Genomic DNA, 17,430 nt, shown 5'->3' with positions numbered 1-17,430 from the left:
TCAGCGAAAATAATTCAAGTCTCGTTTAAATATCTGCAACTAAAGTTCGATTTGACGCAAAGCAAATATTTGACTCAAACAAAGGTGTTCTCAAGTCAAGTTGAGTTTCACTCTTTTTTAAGAAGGGGATTAACTCATTCAATTTAAGTGAGTTGGTACAACGTATTATATAAGTATATTTGACACGAATTAAAACTGCATCAATACTTGGAAGCTGTGATATAGATACCGTGAAAGAGGTTTTTCACAGTCCCTGCAAGAGGATAAGTACTGAAGAAAATCGCGTGATTGTAGTAAATTTTTATTACCATGTTAGTTAGCCTGGAGCAACAGCTTCATGCCAAATGATTATGAATACAGTTCATCTATATTTTGATAGGGTGAACGTGTTCCTCTTCATATAATAACGTAAAGCCACATATTTGTGCATGATTTCATAATGTTATTCAGTACTAATATGTTGACTGTTTATTATTTTCACCCAGTACAAAACACACGTATTCAGCTAGTTGCTTTAAAAATATTGGGAACTGTAGTGTGTCTACCACTACAAAAATACAATTCCAATTCCCTAGTACATAAGGAATGTTAACTTGGGGAATCTTTTAATAGATGAAGGTTGACATGCTCTATATACTAGTGCACACGTCTTATATACTAGTGAATTGAAACTATAGTTGTACACACACCTCTTTGATGATAAACTTTTATCAACAACGAAAATTCCATCTACACCCTACATTTATTGTTTAGGTGCAGAGACATCCATCCCAAAAGCTGAACTATATCACTTGACTATCATTTAACTAATTTCCATAATATTGAAGTAATAATGTTATTTTACTTTGAAATGACACAATTGTTCTAATTTGTTGCTACTATAGTTCGTTTATCAGGAGTTGGCACTTGACTCACCTTCTCAGACGCTCAGTTAATTTCAGCGTGGGGAAAGAGGAGAAACATCTCCGCTCTTGAAATTGAGTCAACCCTTAATGCGTTCCAAACGCAAACAGTGAATTCTATTATACCTTTCGTTACTCTAGCTCATTAAATATATTTTAAATTTAAAAACTGCTGTTTTCCCAAAAGACAAACTGTTCACTCAAAAGAGAGAAATATCATCAAATTTATGAAATATTTAATGTTAAGAAAATGCACATAAATATTGCGAAACAAAGATTTTTGTCATACGATCGCCAAATAGCAACCTTGTTCAAGATTGTGAAATCCTTCTCCCAAAAGTAGCTAAATAGTATCGTCGGATATCACGTGATGTAGGCGGAGCCAAGTGCCAACTCCTGGTGAACGAACTATAGTCACTGATTGGTCATTGATAAATTACAGTAGGCAAGTAAGTGGAGAATTATAACTATTTCCCCTTTTTTTAAAAACTTACTTTAATAAAAAAAAAAATTTTTTTCCTTTATTTATGTAAATATATTTCTATTTTTGCAGGATTGTAGAATTCACTATGGCATTTGCAATGGTGAGCATAAGCCAGCAATCCATGAACAACAACCACTACTTCTATCCTAAGAACTGATACGGCCTTTTAAGAAGCAGACGATAACGACAGAAATTTTCAATGGTTGTCTCTTGTCAAGCGAGAAACCTATGATGAAATGGTTGCTACTGTCACTGAGGTGACGTATATTGCATTTAAGGATGGCAAAAGTATTTATACAACCCCCTTGGAATAATCGATCGACTGTCACAAGTGGAGAATTCAAATTCCTGATATTTATCATTTCGTAATCCAAAATCAAAATAATTTTGAAGTCATTAGACTCATAACGTGAGCATTGTGTTTACTGGAAAAATTATGATTAATTTCTTTTAAACAAAACTTGAGTTATAATTTTTCTTCTTAACTTTCACGTTAATTACTTAAATTACTAATCTTTCGACCGAAATACATGAGATCGACTCATGAAGCTCGTTCAAGGTTAACAGGAATGGTACTGTCTGTCTAAACGAAGAGCTCCTCCCAACTTCTGAGTCTGAGGCTGTCTCTTGCTATGGAAACATGTTAAGATGCAGCTCAAAGAAGAGAACTCATGATACTTCATTCGCCAATCCGATCTTAAAATCTGTTGTAAAGGCCTGTTTATACGATCCAAGTTCTTGGACGAAGATTGATTGAAATTTGTTTTGCTTTGAGCTTAGATCGTGTAAACGATCATCCAAGTTCTTGGTCCAAATCTTTGGATGATAGTAGAGCTTTTTCTACTTTTCACATCCAAGTCTTTCCTCCTTTAACCAATCAGCTTCTTAAGTTTTGTGACGTTAACAAGCGGCCATCAGATTATGCCATTTTGTTGTCCGTTTTCATATATTTTAGTTCAAATAAATTAATCTGTTATGATCTATTTGTGTTATTATGATTTTATTTGAATTTATTCATGTAAGTATGATTTTATAATGTTGAATATGAACAATGCACACGCGCAGGATTTTCATCAGACCAATCAGTGATATTCAAGAACTTGGAATCTTCCAATTTCTTGGAGAAAGAAATTTCTTCAATATCTCGGATTCATGAACTTAAACCGTATAAACAGGCCTTAAGAGTCAAACTAGTCTCACCTTATAACCACTAGCGCTTCAGAAAACTGTCAAGAAGAGTTCTTTCGTTAGACAGACAATATTTAAAAAACATTGCACCATAGACAAATATCAAAATCATCACCGGAAGCAAAAGCTGGAGACGAATACATCAGGGCCACTGCTTCCAGGGATGAAGTATTTAAAATAGAACGGCGTCACATAAAAATGTACATGCCTACAGCTGTTTCATAAAGATGGACGAACAACAAACACCGATTCTAAAGAACTAATTTTGTTATTTATCCATCCATACAGCTGTTTCATTACAATGGAGGAACAACAAACACCAATTTTATAAAACTAATTTTGCCATTTATCCATCCATACAGCTGTTTCATTACAATGGACGAACAACAAACCCCAATTCTATAAAACTAATTCTATTTATCCATCCATACAGCTGTTTGCACCAACTTTACAGCTCCTTTCGTTAGTTTCTTCGATTTAAATCATATCCTCAATCAAACGCTCATACAATATATTATTATTATATCATAAGATATCTAGTCTTTTAGACGACTGGAATTTTTATTATTTTAACTTAAAATATTGATTTATCTCTGCTTATTACCATTATATTTGAAATTTATCATTATTTTTATATTCAAAATTTTATTATCTAACAAACCGCCATGATTATAACAAGGTATTTAATTAAAATTGCTCACATTCTCCGAAAAACTAAGCGATTTTAAGTTCCAAAATATAACGTATGTATTATTATATTCTTTCTATATTATTATATTCTTTGTAAAAAAAAACGAATGACGTCTCGATGTCAAGCGATTTTTCCACTCCCCGTACATTTTCGTCTCCATTATTAAGATTTTGGTAAATCACGTTTTCCCCACCCCAATGCATTCTTTCTAAAACATACTGCCTTCATCAAAAAGAAACCATGGTAACGAAAGGTGTTAAAGGAAAAGAGTGGGGAAATCGTGTAAACTTGTGATGCCTAGTCTATTTTTATTTTCTTAAATGTATACCTTACTGTACAGCGAGAAAAAAATTTAAAAAAAAACAACAAAAAAAAAAACACCCTGAATAACTTTTGATCTAATGATCGGATTTTTACGTTCCAGATCTCAATCCTAATGGTTCGCGGGGATGACATCAAATATGATAATTATTAATTGTAGACGATATTTTTAGTTACGAAATGAGACACAAAAAAGTACTTTCTCTGAATAAAAAGTACCCTTTTTCGACGGATTCGGATTTCTGAGCCGCAATCTGGCCCCCATATTTTGGACAGGAGAGCGTTCCAAAGTTTGGACCTCTTATTGTTAATTTTACTTTTGTGGGTATTTCGCTGTATCTCGAATGCTAAATAAGAAAGTTTTGCATACAATTATAAAATTCGTTTGACCAAAGGTAATTCCATGCAAAAAATATTTTTTTAGTAAATATTTACTATTACTTTATTGAATAATGGTCGAAAAAAAATTTTGGATTGTGAGATATATGATTTATTACACCATTTTAAAGAAAATAATTTTACATAGCAAAATACAAAATTTGGGCAAAATCGGTCGAGTCCTGAGAAATCGAATTTTAAATATCTGAATTTTTATGAAATTCAATTTCTCAGAAACTATTCGACCGATTTTGCTCGAATTTTTTATTTTGCCATGCAAAATTATATTCTTTAAAATGGTGCGAAAAATTTTTATACCTTGCAATTTAAAATTTTTTAGACCATTATTAAATTAAATAATAAATATTTAATGAAGGTTTTTTTTTTGCATGGAATTATCTTTATATAAATGAATTTTATAAATGTGTGCAAGATTTTTTCAATTACATTAAAAAGTTCTCAAAATGTAACGGAATACGCGAAAAAGAAAATTAATCTTAAGGAGTTCAAACATTGCAGCGGTCTCCTGACCAAATTATTGAATCCATATTTTCCAGATTGCCGCTACCCTCCCATATTTTAAGGGTCAGAAATCGGAATTCGTTGAAAAACAGGTATGTTTATTCAAGGAAAATGCGTTTTTCTTTGTCTGATTTCGTAACTTAAAAATTAGACATCAAGCACTGAACTTTCGTTTTTTATCTCGGAAGATAACGGAAGTTTTGTTCTTTGTCTTCTGGATGGAGTTGAATATTAGTAGTCGTAAACCCAAAAATTGAGTAGGCTGTTTAACGACGGTTATAAAATAAAATTAGAATATTTGAAGTCACGCCTCGAATCATTAAGATTGCGTCCTAGAACGTGAAGATCCGATCTTTACATCAAAGTTATTCTTCAGAGTGGTCCTTTTTTTTTTTCTTCTTTTTTTGAGCCTTGTCCATTTTATGAGATGGAGGGGGAAAAATGAAATAGAAAGAATGCATCAATTAAAATGTCAGAACTCTAAGAATCGTTGTGAACACAATTTTAAAATTATTCTCATCTTTTTTAGAAAATCTTTTACACTAAAAATAAAATGTCTATTTCTAGAAGAGTGAAACAGAAAAAACTTTTACCGAAAGAACAAATTAACTGTTGTTGTAACCGTGCATTCTTTTTGTCTCTGTGTTTAGTAAATGTGTATTTTGAGATCCCAATTATGAAATCTCAATGTGCCAAAGTGTTGTTCGATCAATTAGTTGTTTTGTATAGTCATTGTAAATAACATGTAAATTCATTGTACACATTGAATGATTAGATTTTTCTTTGTTTAACCATTGGCAAAATGGGTGTTGTTTTTGGGTTTGATGGCGTGCGCACCTTATTTGGACGCCACTACACTTTTTAACTGTGTTCAAGAGTCAGAGTAAACAGTGCGCATGCGTCATCAGTGCAGGCGTTGCTATAGCGACCGCAGCTGTTTGATAATTTTTTTATACTTCTTTTTTTTTCACCTTTAATTTTGTTATGCATTAAGTTGGCGAGTTTATTTTTGAGATAGGGGAGATCCCATAAATATTTCTTGAGTTGTGAATAAAAGAGAATTTCATCATTTGAACGATATTTTTTTTGTTGTTGTTATAATTAAGAATCAGAAATTCTAACCTACAGTTTAAACTGGATCGTCTTCAATTCTAATTCAGGTGACTATCACAAATAAAGAGGATAAGAAAATAATAATTAGACAACCTTTTTGCCAATGGGTGACCTGTGATCACAGTTTTTCTTTTCTTTTGCTTTAGCATGGAACAAAAATATATTTTATGAGGGCATATACATATATTTCTAAAATTTACAGATAATCTTTAAGAAAGTTTTAAGAAATTCTAAGAATTGTTACAATATATTATTTCAGAATCATCAGTCATGTAGATTATGTACAAATATTTTTAAACTTCTGTTTTAAACCTTTTTTAATCTCTTGTCCCCTGTGGCAGAATCGTGGCGACACAGAACGGTACCCAGTTCTTGCAGAAAGAATTATCCTTTGGGAAGTAAAGAACTTTGGTTTCCTTTTTTGCAGAAATTTTCGAAAGATTATAACTTTTCTGCAGAATTAAACTCAAAAGAAGCCTTTCTCGCTGATAGGAAAAAAATGCTTGTGATTTTTCTATTCTGAAATAAGAATAATGAAAAATAAAGAATAATGAAGAAGAAAAAAAAAATTTTTTTCTCTTCTACAGAAATTTTTGTTTTCTTTCTTTATTTATTTTGCAATCATTACTTTTAATTTCCACATAGTGTTTAAAATCCAATATTTTTAATACGACATTATTTATCACAACAACTGAATCTCGAAACAAAAACACGCATTTAGTAAACCCCTTTTTGAAGAGTCTGATTCGCGTGATTTCGTCATCAATCTTTTTTTCGGGAGATACTGCTACGAATTTCAAAATTTATTATTATTATTTATTTATTTTTTGATGTGATTATGATTAACAAAATGCGAAAAAAAGAAATAATGAGTGCGTCTTTCCTCCTACAAAATGCGAGAATATCGCCCATATTAGAATAAATAAAAAAATATTACGTATTTAAATAAAATTTTAAAAAATTTTTTATCCAAAAACTTATTTTTTTAAGTTAACGCTTCGGTTACTTTAAATTAGTAGCAAGCATAATTGTTATTAAAAGCATCTTGCTTAAAGATATTATTAGTATTAGAGGGGTATGTTGCAGAAAGCCCGAAAAAATTCTGCCACAGGCCTCGTGTCTTTTTAATCTCTAAAGATGTATACTTATAAATGATGAAAATGAATGTTTCGGGGGACTTTTAAAAAATCACCAAATTATTATCGATGCTTAATTAAGTATTGTCATAAGTACTAATGGTACAGGGTGCGTAGGACAGATTTTTCAACAAAAAATAAGCACCTTTTAAGTCTTCTTGAAGCACTTACAAATATATTTAATCACTTTTCATTAAAAAAAAAATCATAATTAGGATCTGTACTGTAATAAAAATTATTTTTTTCGATCGTTTTAAGTTCTTAATCTATCAACATAAAATCAATAAAATTCAAAAAGATTTTCGAAAACTTTACATAATTATGATAAAGTAGCTAGTTTCTGATAAATATTGCAGAGAAAATTTTGAATTTAGCATGCATTTTTTTGTAATTTAGAACGACAATCGACACGGCAAAGAAAAAATCTCTCTTTAAAAGATAGAAAATGAAGCACTTTTTACAAACTCCGAATTTAAAAAATAGCACCGTTAAGGGCTTTTAAAAACCGTAAATCAGAAATAAGCACTTTTTAAAAACACTACGCACCCTGTGGTATAAGATTTTTTACAGCTCCCGAAACGTACTCAAAAATGTCCTTTTCCTGATTATCCTGCAAAAATCTATAAAATCTGCACATTTTCTTTATTTTTAAGATTTTGATTTGAACGAAATCCTTATTAATTGAAATATTTCCTATTAAATTTCTTATAAATCAAGAATAATATAGATAAAAATTACAATCAAATATTATAATTTGTATAAACAAAATTTGCCACAAAAAAAAACACTATTTACAGCTAGGATAGATGATGTATTTCTCAGTACAGCTCATGCGGTATATTATTATAAAAAAATTATTAAATGGCAGTATTACAAATGAGCTGCAAAGCTTTGTACAAATTCTCATGCATTTAATAACTGAGTAAATTATAATATTAAAAAACTACAAATGCGAGCTGCCAACATGAATAGGCAAAAATCCAGTAGATATTACAAATAATATAAATTTCATGATAACTGTGGCGCAATATACTCAATATTTTATACAAAGGGAATTGTATAGTCATCAAAATAAAAAGAAAAAAAACTGCAGTATTTTCCAATTATGATCGACATAAAATATACTTGAAATGTTATGTATTATGTTTATTCAGATACAGTGATAGGCGTTAATTGATCAAAAATAGCTTAAAGATTTGTTTACTTAATTTAAAAAATGGGTAGGTAGGCAGATATTTTATTTAAATTGCACTAGAGCTGCACAATGGGCTATTGGCGACGGTCTGCGAAACATCCATGTGGATGATCCGAAGACATGCCTTCGCAATTTTGATCCTCTGCAGAAGGCATGACTCCCCTGCTGTGGTAGCCCGACGACCTGTGCGCGAAGTCGTGCACTTTACGGCAGAAGTTTATTGAGGACCGATACCACGCACCCTCTGTCCCTACGCAGGCTGATCCAAGTGGTCACCCACCCGCACACTGACCGCAGCCAGTTGTGCTTGACTTCGGTGATCTGCTATGAACCGTGTCTTTACAATCAGTGCTGGAATAACTTAAAACGAGAGTTCTGAATAAAAAATATTTGAACATTTTAGAACAACAAAAAAAAAAGTTTTTAACTGATTTCTATAAATGAGGCTCGCTTCATTACGTATAAGTAATACTTATTTAAATATTCAAGTAAGTAATAATGTGTACAAAAATTATACTTCTATAGGGATTTTTTTTAGGATACTCAATTTTATGGAATTTTCTAAAAATGTACAAAAACCAGGAGAATTTTTATTAAATGTTACCTAAGAGAAACTGACAAAATCCAGTAATAGTTTGGCAGCAATATGTAACAACAAAACTTGCTTCGCCTGTTATCACTGAAAATTAAGTTTTCAATTGTAAACATGAGGTTTAACCAAGTCTTACAACAATTATCTCTAAACTAAATACTCTTTCTGAAATAAATTCAAATAAAAAAAGAAAGAAAGAAGGTAAAGTAGCAATTATTACTTACGGAATACTTTGTTGATGTACTCACGTGTTAGAATTCAATCCGAATTCTGTCATTAATTATTTGTAGAGTTCGAAGATTGCTTTAAAAGAAAAACTTCGCATTTTCAATACTAGATTCAAGGTCTTGTTAAACATACTTTGTATTAAATTGCCCAAATATAAATTTCATCTACTGTAAATAATGGTGATCGACAGTACTATGTAAATGTTATCCTTGCAATTATTGTGTTTTCTTCCTTGCTGCCAGAATTTTTATTGATATGCCAGCTTTGCCTTTATTTCTCCGTCTGCGTGCATAATATTTGCCGGCCAAAGCTATTTTGTACTATAAATGCTTTTTAATCGAGTGCCAACTTTTAAAAGAAATGGCTTTATTTATCTATAGAATGTTGTTGCTTGTATTTGGAATGAAAAATAAATGTGAATTTGTGTCAGTCGTTTTTTTTTTTTCGATTCAGAGCAAATTTGACCCAATGAGGTTGTCGGTAAAATCCTAGGATAGTCCATCCCTTGGCGACTTTTTTGAAATCTCGCCAAGTTGGCGATTATTACTTGGACCAAAGTTGTTCTTTTTAATTATTAAAAAAACAATTTAAATCATTACAAATTTATCAAAATACTTTTAATGAAATAAAATAAAAAATAACTTGCAATAAGGTTGCAACATATCTCCCCGAAACCTAGTTTTGCGAGATTTCAAAAAATCGCCAGGGGATGGGCTATTCTATTGGCTTTATTAATGGTGAATTTCAGGAGGCGTTAAAATGAATTTAATTTATACTGAAGTTTACTAATTTGATGAAAGTTGATTAACAGGTCTAATTAAAAAGCTGGATAGAGCAAAAATGAGTGTCATACACACCAATAGTAATGGGATTTAAAGGTACTCTTTAAATATTATTTGTATTTTTAAGAAAAAAGTAATAGCTATAGAACATAGTAGGAACATAAAATATAAGGTAAAAAAAAAAAAAGTAGTCAACCTTCATCTATCTAAATGTACCCCAACTAAGAATCGATTTGACATGTCTCATGTACTAGTGAATTGGATTTGTGCTTTTGTAGTTGTAGATACACCACAGCACTCCCTCACCAGAATTTTATCCATGATCGAATTCGATGAACGGATGCCGCTAGTAGATTCATTCCTGTTTTGTGTGAAGTCGGGAGAGCTGCATCAATACCACCGTACTTTTGAGTGGTGATCGTGAGAACTGTATTAAGTTCACGGTAGCAGTCGAGTGTATAAGTTGTATGTGATCGAGACTGAGTAGCACCAGAGTGAGGAGGTGAATCATGTCGCGGTCACAAATAGCAAGTCAACTGTTCAATATGGACCTTTCCATCTTAGTATGCGTGTTTAAATCGAAGCGGCAGCTTCTTTTAAGGAAATGGTGTTCATATCACGTCTGGGTCACCAAAGTGGGGAGAGTGGTTGTCGACAATGTTAACATTCATCTATGAAAAAGTACTCCAACATAGAATCGAGTTAACATCTCTTACATATTAGTGAATTGGAATTCTATTTTTGTAGTAATCGACGCACTACAGTAGTTTTAAATTAATTTTTTTTAATTATTTCCAAGTGGTTTGTTTCTTCCACTTCCTTGTTTTTCACTAATCCGTAAGCAGATAAAAAGTTCAGTCATACTTCAAAATGCTCAAATTCTATTTCTGTTAAAGCATTTAACAACAACATAAAAATGAATTCAAGATTACTTCTCTTTAAAAACTAGTTGTTGTTGCTAATTCCCATCTGGTCTGACGGGATCAGACCAGATCAATGAATCCGTTAACATTGAGAAAATCCGAAACCAGAATGGGAGAGGAATGAATATCGTTCCAGTCCAGCCCTAAACAGATCAAGATGTGCTCAGGTGATGCCTGGTTTTGTTGGCATTTAGGGCAAAGAGGAAAGATCTTTTGATTTGCAGAAAATGTGAGACTTTTCAGGTGTCCACTGGCCAGTCGGGATAGGCAGGTGTTGGTTTGCCTGTCACCAGGGAGAGATAGAGAGAGTCCTGGTCTTTTTGCTTTATACCAGTAGTGAATAGGTGGAAGCAGCCACTTTTGTTTATTCTGGACCTTAAAAACTAGTAATATCCTAAAGTGGTAATTACGATTATATTTCTCAAAGAAGAAAACTTATTTTTTTGTATTTACGAAAATATTGAAATTTCTACAAATAAAAATATTTGCTGTTATTAACGACATTCTCTCACTTTTTATAATTCAAAAAATAATAATAATAATAATAAATTGTGTTATGCATAAAACCGTTATTCAACAGAATATCTAGCTAGCGTGCAAATTAACTAGGGTAATCCGTTAAAGTGCCAATTAATTTTTTTTCATTTCTTAAATTACCTAGGTAATCTACATATGACCCTACTAGGTATTGGTTAAAGGGAAAATAAGGTCTATTTATTAATTTTTCTCCATCTAAAAAAAATACAATCAACACATTAGTTAATAGAATCAATCATTCGTCACTTTTAAAACTACAATCAAACAGTTTAAATTGTTATAACAGTGGAGGAAATCAACATAACATTGATTCATTTTTGGATATCAAAAGAATCAAATCAATAAATATAATCAAACATTCAAGAAATCAGTTGATAGAGTGAAATAAACAAATATTTTAACGGAACAGAAACCGTTATTGCGCACATTACCTAGGTAAAGTGTGAAAAACTCTCGACTTTTTAACGGATTTCCTTAGTAAATCTGCAGATTACCTAGGACGGGGGTGATTGTGAGCCCAACTCAAAAATACTGAAACTTTCTAGAGTAAAATCATTAATGACGCATTTCAAAAAATTTATGTGTTTATACATTTAAATCATTGATATTTTCAAGACACTAAACTAATGAAATTATATGCAGCATAATTTAAATGAATAATTATTTATAAGTTTACTTTTATCCCCAATCGCATTTATTATTCTACCAGAAAAAAATATTTACAAATGAAAGAGATGCCAAGTATAAATTCTAGTTCTAATATTTTTAAATGAAATATACAAGAATTTCTATACATAAATGTGATCGATGATTTCTTGAAACTTCCGTATAGCAATTAGTGAAAAATCCGGAAATCTGGATTTTTTTCCGGATCATCTTTGTTAGCTAAATTGCGGAAAACTTTTGACTCTTTAAAGGATTTCCTCAGTAAATCTGCAGGTTATCTAGGTAATATGCATATTAACGGCGTTCATTCTTTTGAGGTAACATATACACAAAAAATTCAATTCTTTTTTAGTCGAATTTTGCTTTTCTGACTTGCTTTATTGAATCTGTTATTCGAGTTATTGCAGTTTCACTGTATTAAACAAGCACACATCAAAGACTAATAAATTTCAAATAATTGTTTCATTATAAAAACAAAGCAATAAATATGTGACAGATTTTAGCATTCAAAGACCTCTTCCTGACTAAATAGAAGAAGAAAAAAAGACACATGTTTTGCTCTAACATACAAAAAAAAAAAACCCTTACAAAAAATAATAAAAACACAATTATGATAAACATACAAGGAAATTAAATTGCCATACCAATATATAAAAAAAAAATTCCGAAATTTTCTTTACTATTTAGAATGAAATTTAACCTATCACGTTGAATGAATAGCTGAGGGGATAAATTTTGTAAACACTCAAGGAGATAGTCATTTCCCAAATTTTCTGACTTTTCCCTGTTCTGTGACCACCCTGAAAAATGATACATAATTTTTGTTTTTACTTAGGATATTCATTAGATAGTACTTACTCAGGATTTTTTTTTTTTTTTATACTTTGAATTTATAAGAAAACATTTTTAAAAATGCTTGTTCAGAGCGGAAGAGTAAAGCAACATTCTTTTTTAGAACCATAAAAATAGTGGTTGCCAAACTAAAACATCAAAAAAAAATCTGAGGAGTTAATTATGGAGAGAAAAATTAACTTTGTTTCCTCGTTTGATGAGGATTTCAGTTTTTTATTTTTTATTTTTCAACATGCGTCATTTGAAAAATAAAAATTAGAAAATTCAGCCAAAAGATAAAAATTTATATTTCTCTTAAAATGTAATGAAAATATTCAACCTATAAAACAAATCTTTTAATAAATTTTTTAGAATTACGAGGATGATACAGGTGACTTGAGTAGTTTTAAAAATAAATCGTTTTCAGTTTTTATATGCCTTAGATGCCAACTAGTTCCACTCTGTGAATAAAATTTTTTTTAATTTTAATTGTAACACAATTTATGTTATAGTACAAGATTATTTGTTCAGAAAATTTGTTTAATGAGAATTGGCCAACTGCAACCGGTAATTCAAATGCACTTATGAAACACTATTTTATTTTCCTCATCCTGTGATGTGACTTAGAGTGTTAGCAATAGGATTGGACAAAGCAGCGGAAAATGTTATGTAATATGGGGAGAGTCATATAGACAATGTCAACATTCATCTAGGAAGATGACATGTCTTAAATACTAGTGAATTGAAATTGTATTTTTGTAGTGGTAGATACACTACAATAACATTCCTAATGAATAATATGGATAAATCGGAGTAAACAAAAAATATCTAATAACAGAGACTAAAAAACATCCCCAACAGACAGTACGAGTGAAAAGAAAAAACATACTACAGGATGGTCACAGACACTCAGAAAAGAAATTCCCTGATTTTTTAAAGACTAATTTTACTGAATTTCCCCGCTTTTTGTACCTCATGGCAAAAATTTTATAGTTATGCTTTATTCTTATCCACAAAATGCATTACAAATCTCTTACACATGCTACCTGGGGTTGAAAATTATTTCAGAAACAAGTTTTTGGAAAAAGAAAAAAAATGCTAGATTTTTAAAGTACACTCTTTACTTAAAATTATTTGACTTTATGCTTATTGATAAAATTCCCTGACTTTTCCCTAGTTTCCTTGATTTTCTTGTTATAAATGTTTCCCCTAAAAAAGGGAAAATATTTAAATTTTAAAGAATTTTATGTGTACCCCACTGATTAAAAAGTTCGATAAAATTGTTATTGATACAGTACGAAGAAAAGAAATACACTCATTAAACAAATTTAAAGTCATTTTTCCTACTTAATATAACTTTATGCATTTATACACAAAAACATTTAATAATTTTTTTTAATTGAAATAATAATGAAGTCAGGGCATTCAGTTAAAAAATTTTACTTTGATAAAATATATCTAAAAAAAAATAACAACTTAAAGAAATATCACAGTCATAACAAATGGAGATCCAAATTAGAATTGAAAATACTTAAATACTTGGTGATTTGAATTAGTCAACACTTTTTACAATATATATATATATATATACAGTAAAACTTCCCTACAACAATATTTTGTGGACCAAATAAACACATTGCCGTAGAGGGATACATTGTTATATAAAGAGCCTACATACTTTGGGAACACAATAAGATTTTTTGTTAATTTAAATGCTATTATATGCTTCCCTTCTTCTTCTCATTGGCACGACAGCCCCGGATGGCCTTGGCCTCCTTAACAAGCCTATGCCAAGACATTCTTCCCTTAGCCAAGGTTCTCCAATTTATTATCTTTAAAACTTGTAGGTCCTTTTCAAGTCAGTCTAAAAATCTTAGGTTTGGTCGTCCTCTTTTTCTTGTACCTGTTGGCCTGGCACTGAAAACTTTTTTGGTTGCCTGCTACCCTCCATTCTTATAATGTGGCCTGCCCATTTAATCCTTTGAATTTTGATAAATTTAATGACATCGGGTTTTTTATATGATTTGTAAAGTTCCGTGTTTGATTTTCTAAGCCAGGTACTGCTTTTATTTATTCCACCAAAAATGCTTCGCAGCTATTCTATGCATTAACTATAAATATATTTATATATTATGTAAGAAATTAGTTGGCAGAGCGTTAATTATGGTTAAATATTAAAAACAATTTATATAAATGCAGAAAATAAGATCCTAAACATCCCTGAAAAGCATTTTTATTGAAAATAAACCAATTTTTTTTCTTCATTTGTTCATTTTTATGACTGTCAAGATAACAAACAAAGTATGCATTGAAGCCAAAGCAGGAAAACGATTTTCCTTTGTGAATGGTGCCCCACCCACCCTCTGCAGAAAAAATTCTCTTTCAGGTGTTGCCTGTGGACATTTGTGACTCATTATCAGCTTTTTGCATGAATGAAATGAAATCAGATAAGAATGTTACATTTGTGAATTTTTAAGTGATAAGGGAAGCAATTCTAAAGAAAGGAAGCTCTTGGTATGGTCAGCAGTGAGTCTTCTCTTGTCAGAAAAGATAGGGGGAAATTACAAAAGATTAATAAATGGAGAAAATGAGGCTGAAATTTGGAATAAAAATCATTTTACAGGGGTTTATTGCTTCAGAGAATATCATATTGAGAGACGCGTGATATTAATTCAAATGCAAGTTCGTCGAGACCACAAAACATTATCGTAATAAAGGAAGTTATAGTTGTACTGAATATTGTAGTAGCGAGAGTTCACTATATATATATATATTCCTCCTTTATTTTAATATGGAAAATAATACCTTTTTCAGATCAACACTAAAAAACACACCTCTGTAAATACAATATAACATATTGTATTTTCATTGCAGGGATTACTTATGACAAAAAAAAAAAAATTTGCTAATGAGCAATTTTTACATAGAATTGCTGGTAACTTATTTAAAAGAATTTCTTAACTTAAGACATTGAACACTGCATTTCAGTTTTGCAAAATGAAATAAATAATTATTAATAGTAGAATAAAGACCTAGCTCAGTAACAGAATAAACTAATTTCTTAACTTAAAACATTGAACACTGCATTTCATCTTAGCAAAATGAAATAAATAATGATTAATAGACCTAACTTGTTCGAAGATGATAACTAAATTTTTTTATTATCACACAAAGGCGTAAAATGTTCGGTAATAAACTTTTGGACATGGATCCACTTTTTACAGAAACAGTCTTCTATATTTTAATTCACATAATAAAATTTTCCATTTGATATTATTATTAAACAGGATGTGTAGCCAGATTTTTCAACAAAAAATAAGCACCTTTTAAGTATACTCTTTAAGCACTAAAATTTTTAAAAAAGCATAATTACAAACAATCGATAAATTTGATCACATTATTTAAAAATTAATGGACTTCACAAGATTTTTTAAGACAAATAATTAAAATTAAAGAAAAACATTTTTCTTTGAAATTGATCTCAAAACATTAAAATAATCTTTGCACTTGAAATTATATCTCAAATAGTAAAATAATATATAGAATAAGTTAAAAAATAATCAACTACTAAATTTGATCATATTTTTTAAAATTTATTACAGTTTGCGTGAGATTGTTGATAAAGTAACTAAATAGAAATGAAACCAACATACTTTGAAAATTATTACATAAAAACAACTATCAAAATTGTTCTCTCAAACAATTTTGAGCACTTAATTATTTTTAAGTACCCATAGATGAACACATACAGAAAAAGGAACTGGTTATTTACAAAAAATAAAAGCAGACATTTGTGGCCCATAACATCAGTACCAATATATTGAGTCAAGTGAATAAAATACTAAAAAAAATAATAATAAAAGCTCAGCTTCACAATCTGAAGATAAGTTTTCAAACTGTGTAAAATTTTGCTTGAAATTTTTTAAAACAGTATTGTTGTTATTAAAAATATAATCAACTTTTTATCTACAAAGTAAGAATTTTTCTCCCTATTTTTTTGCAAAATAAGGAATACATTACAATAGGGGTGCACAACCTGGGCTGTTGATGTGTGGCCTTACAAAGCTTCTGAACACAATGGAGAAAAAAAAATTTAAATAAAAAAAAATTCAAAAATTTTGAAAATAAAAGAAAAATTCAAACATTTTGAATCACACATTTGAATCATTAATTCTCGGTGCACTCAATTTCCACAGATTCTATAGTAAAACTATATTGTTTCTCGATAGCTTTTTCCAGGGTAAGTGCTTTGAAATTCCATTTGATATTCAAAAAAACAAAATATTAATATGATATTACGATACCTCAATTTTGTATCAAGTAATTACTTGATGACTAGCTTTATTTTTGCAGATTTCGTCATAAATCCAACTATTTTTCAATCATTTATATATATTTTTTTTGGGGTGGGGGTTTACTACTACTAATTTACATAATTAAAAGTATTATATTTTCTGAAAACATATTACTAATTTCACTGATCAAAAAATTTAGTCCTTAGGAAACTAATACTTTTAATAAAAATAATCATATTTGTCGTCAACGTGTTTTCAACGTACAGCCCTTTGTTATTCATCCAGCTGTGCAAATGGCCATTCACTCAAAAAATTGTGCTTTCCTACACTAAAAGCTTTTTATATTTATAAATAATACATTTTTTGAGGTTTTTGTTCAATTTAATCTGTTTTAGATATAATTTGAAGAAAATTCTTGAAATAAAAACTTTAAATTATCTATTATGTGGTGAGTACACCTAAACGTAACTTATCAGCTTAAAAATGATAAAAGAACATTTCTTAGACAAGTGTTATTACCCTGTGGCAGATTTTTTTCCAGTTATCAGCGACAAACCACTAATACCTTTCTGCAAGATACTTTTAATAATAACAAACATATATGTTACTAATTTAAAATAACAAAAGTGCTGTGTTAACAAAAAAA

At 30.1% G+C, this 17,430-nt stretch overlaps 1 protein-coding gene across 2 annotated transcripts in view; it reads left to right on the top strand.

Annotated features, from left to right (window-relative positions):
- Window positions 1-9,179, top strand: part of LOC107454086 (uncharacterized) — a 40,856-nt gene extending 31,677 nt beyond the window's left edge. For both annotated transcript variants that reach the window (XM_016071145.4, XM_016071153.4), the window contains exon 10: window positions 1,456-9,179. In XM_016071145.4, coding sequence (XP_015926631.2) covers window positions 1,456-1,543 — 88 coding nt within the window. In that variant the 3' untranslated portion in view covers window positions 1,544-9,179. The remainder of the gene's footprint in view (window positions 1-1,455) is intronic.
- The last annotated feature ends 8,251 nt before the right edge of the window (window positions 9,180-17,430 follow it).

The sequence above is a fragment of the Parasteatoda tepidariorum genome, chromosome 1, assembly GCF_043381705.1.
Source record: "Parasteatoda tepidariorum isolate YZ-2023 chromosome 1, CAS_Ptep_4.0, whole genome shotgun sequence".
NCBI classification, from domain to species: Eukaryota; Metazoa; Arthropoda; class Arachnida; order Araneae; family Theridiidae; genus Parasteatoda; species Parasteatoda tepidariorum.
Note: the sequence above shows the minus strand (reverse complement) of the source record. Positions and strands in the feature narration are given on the sequence as shown.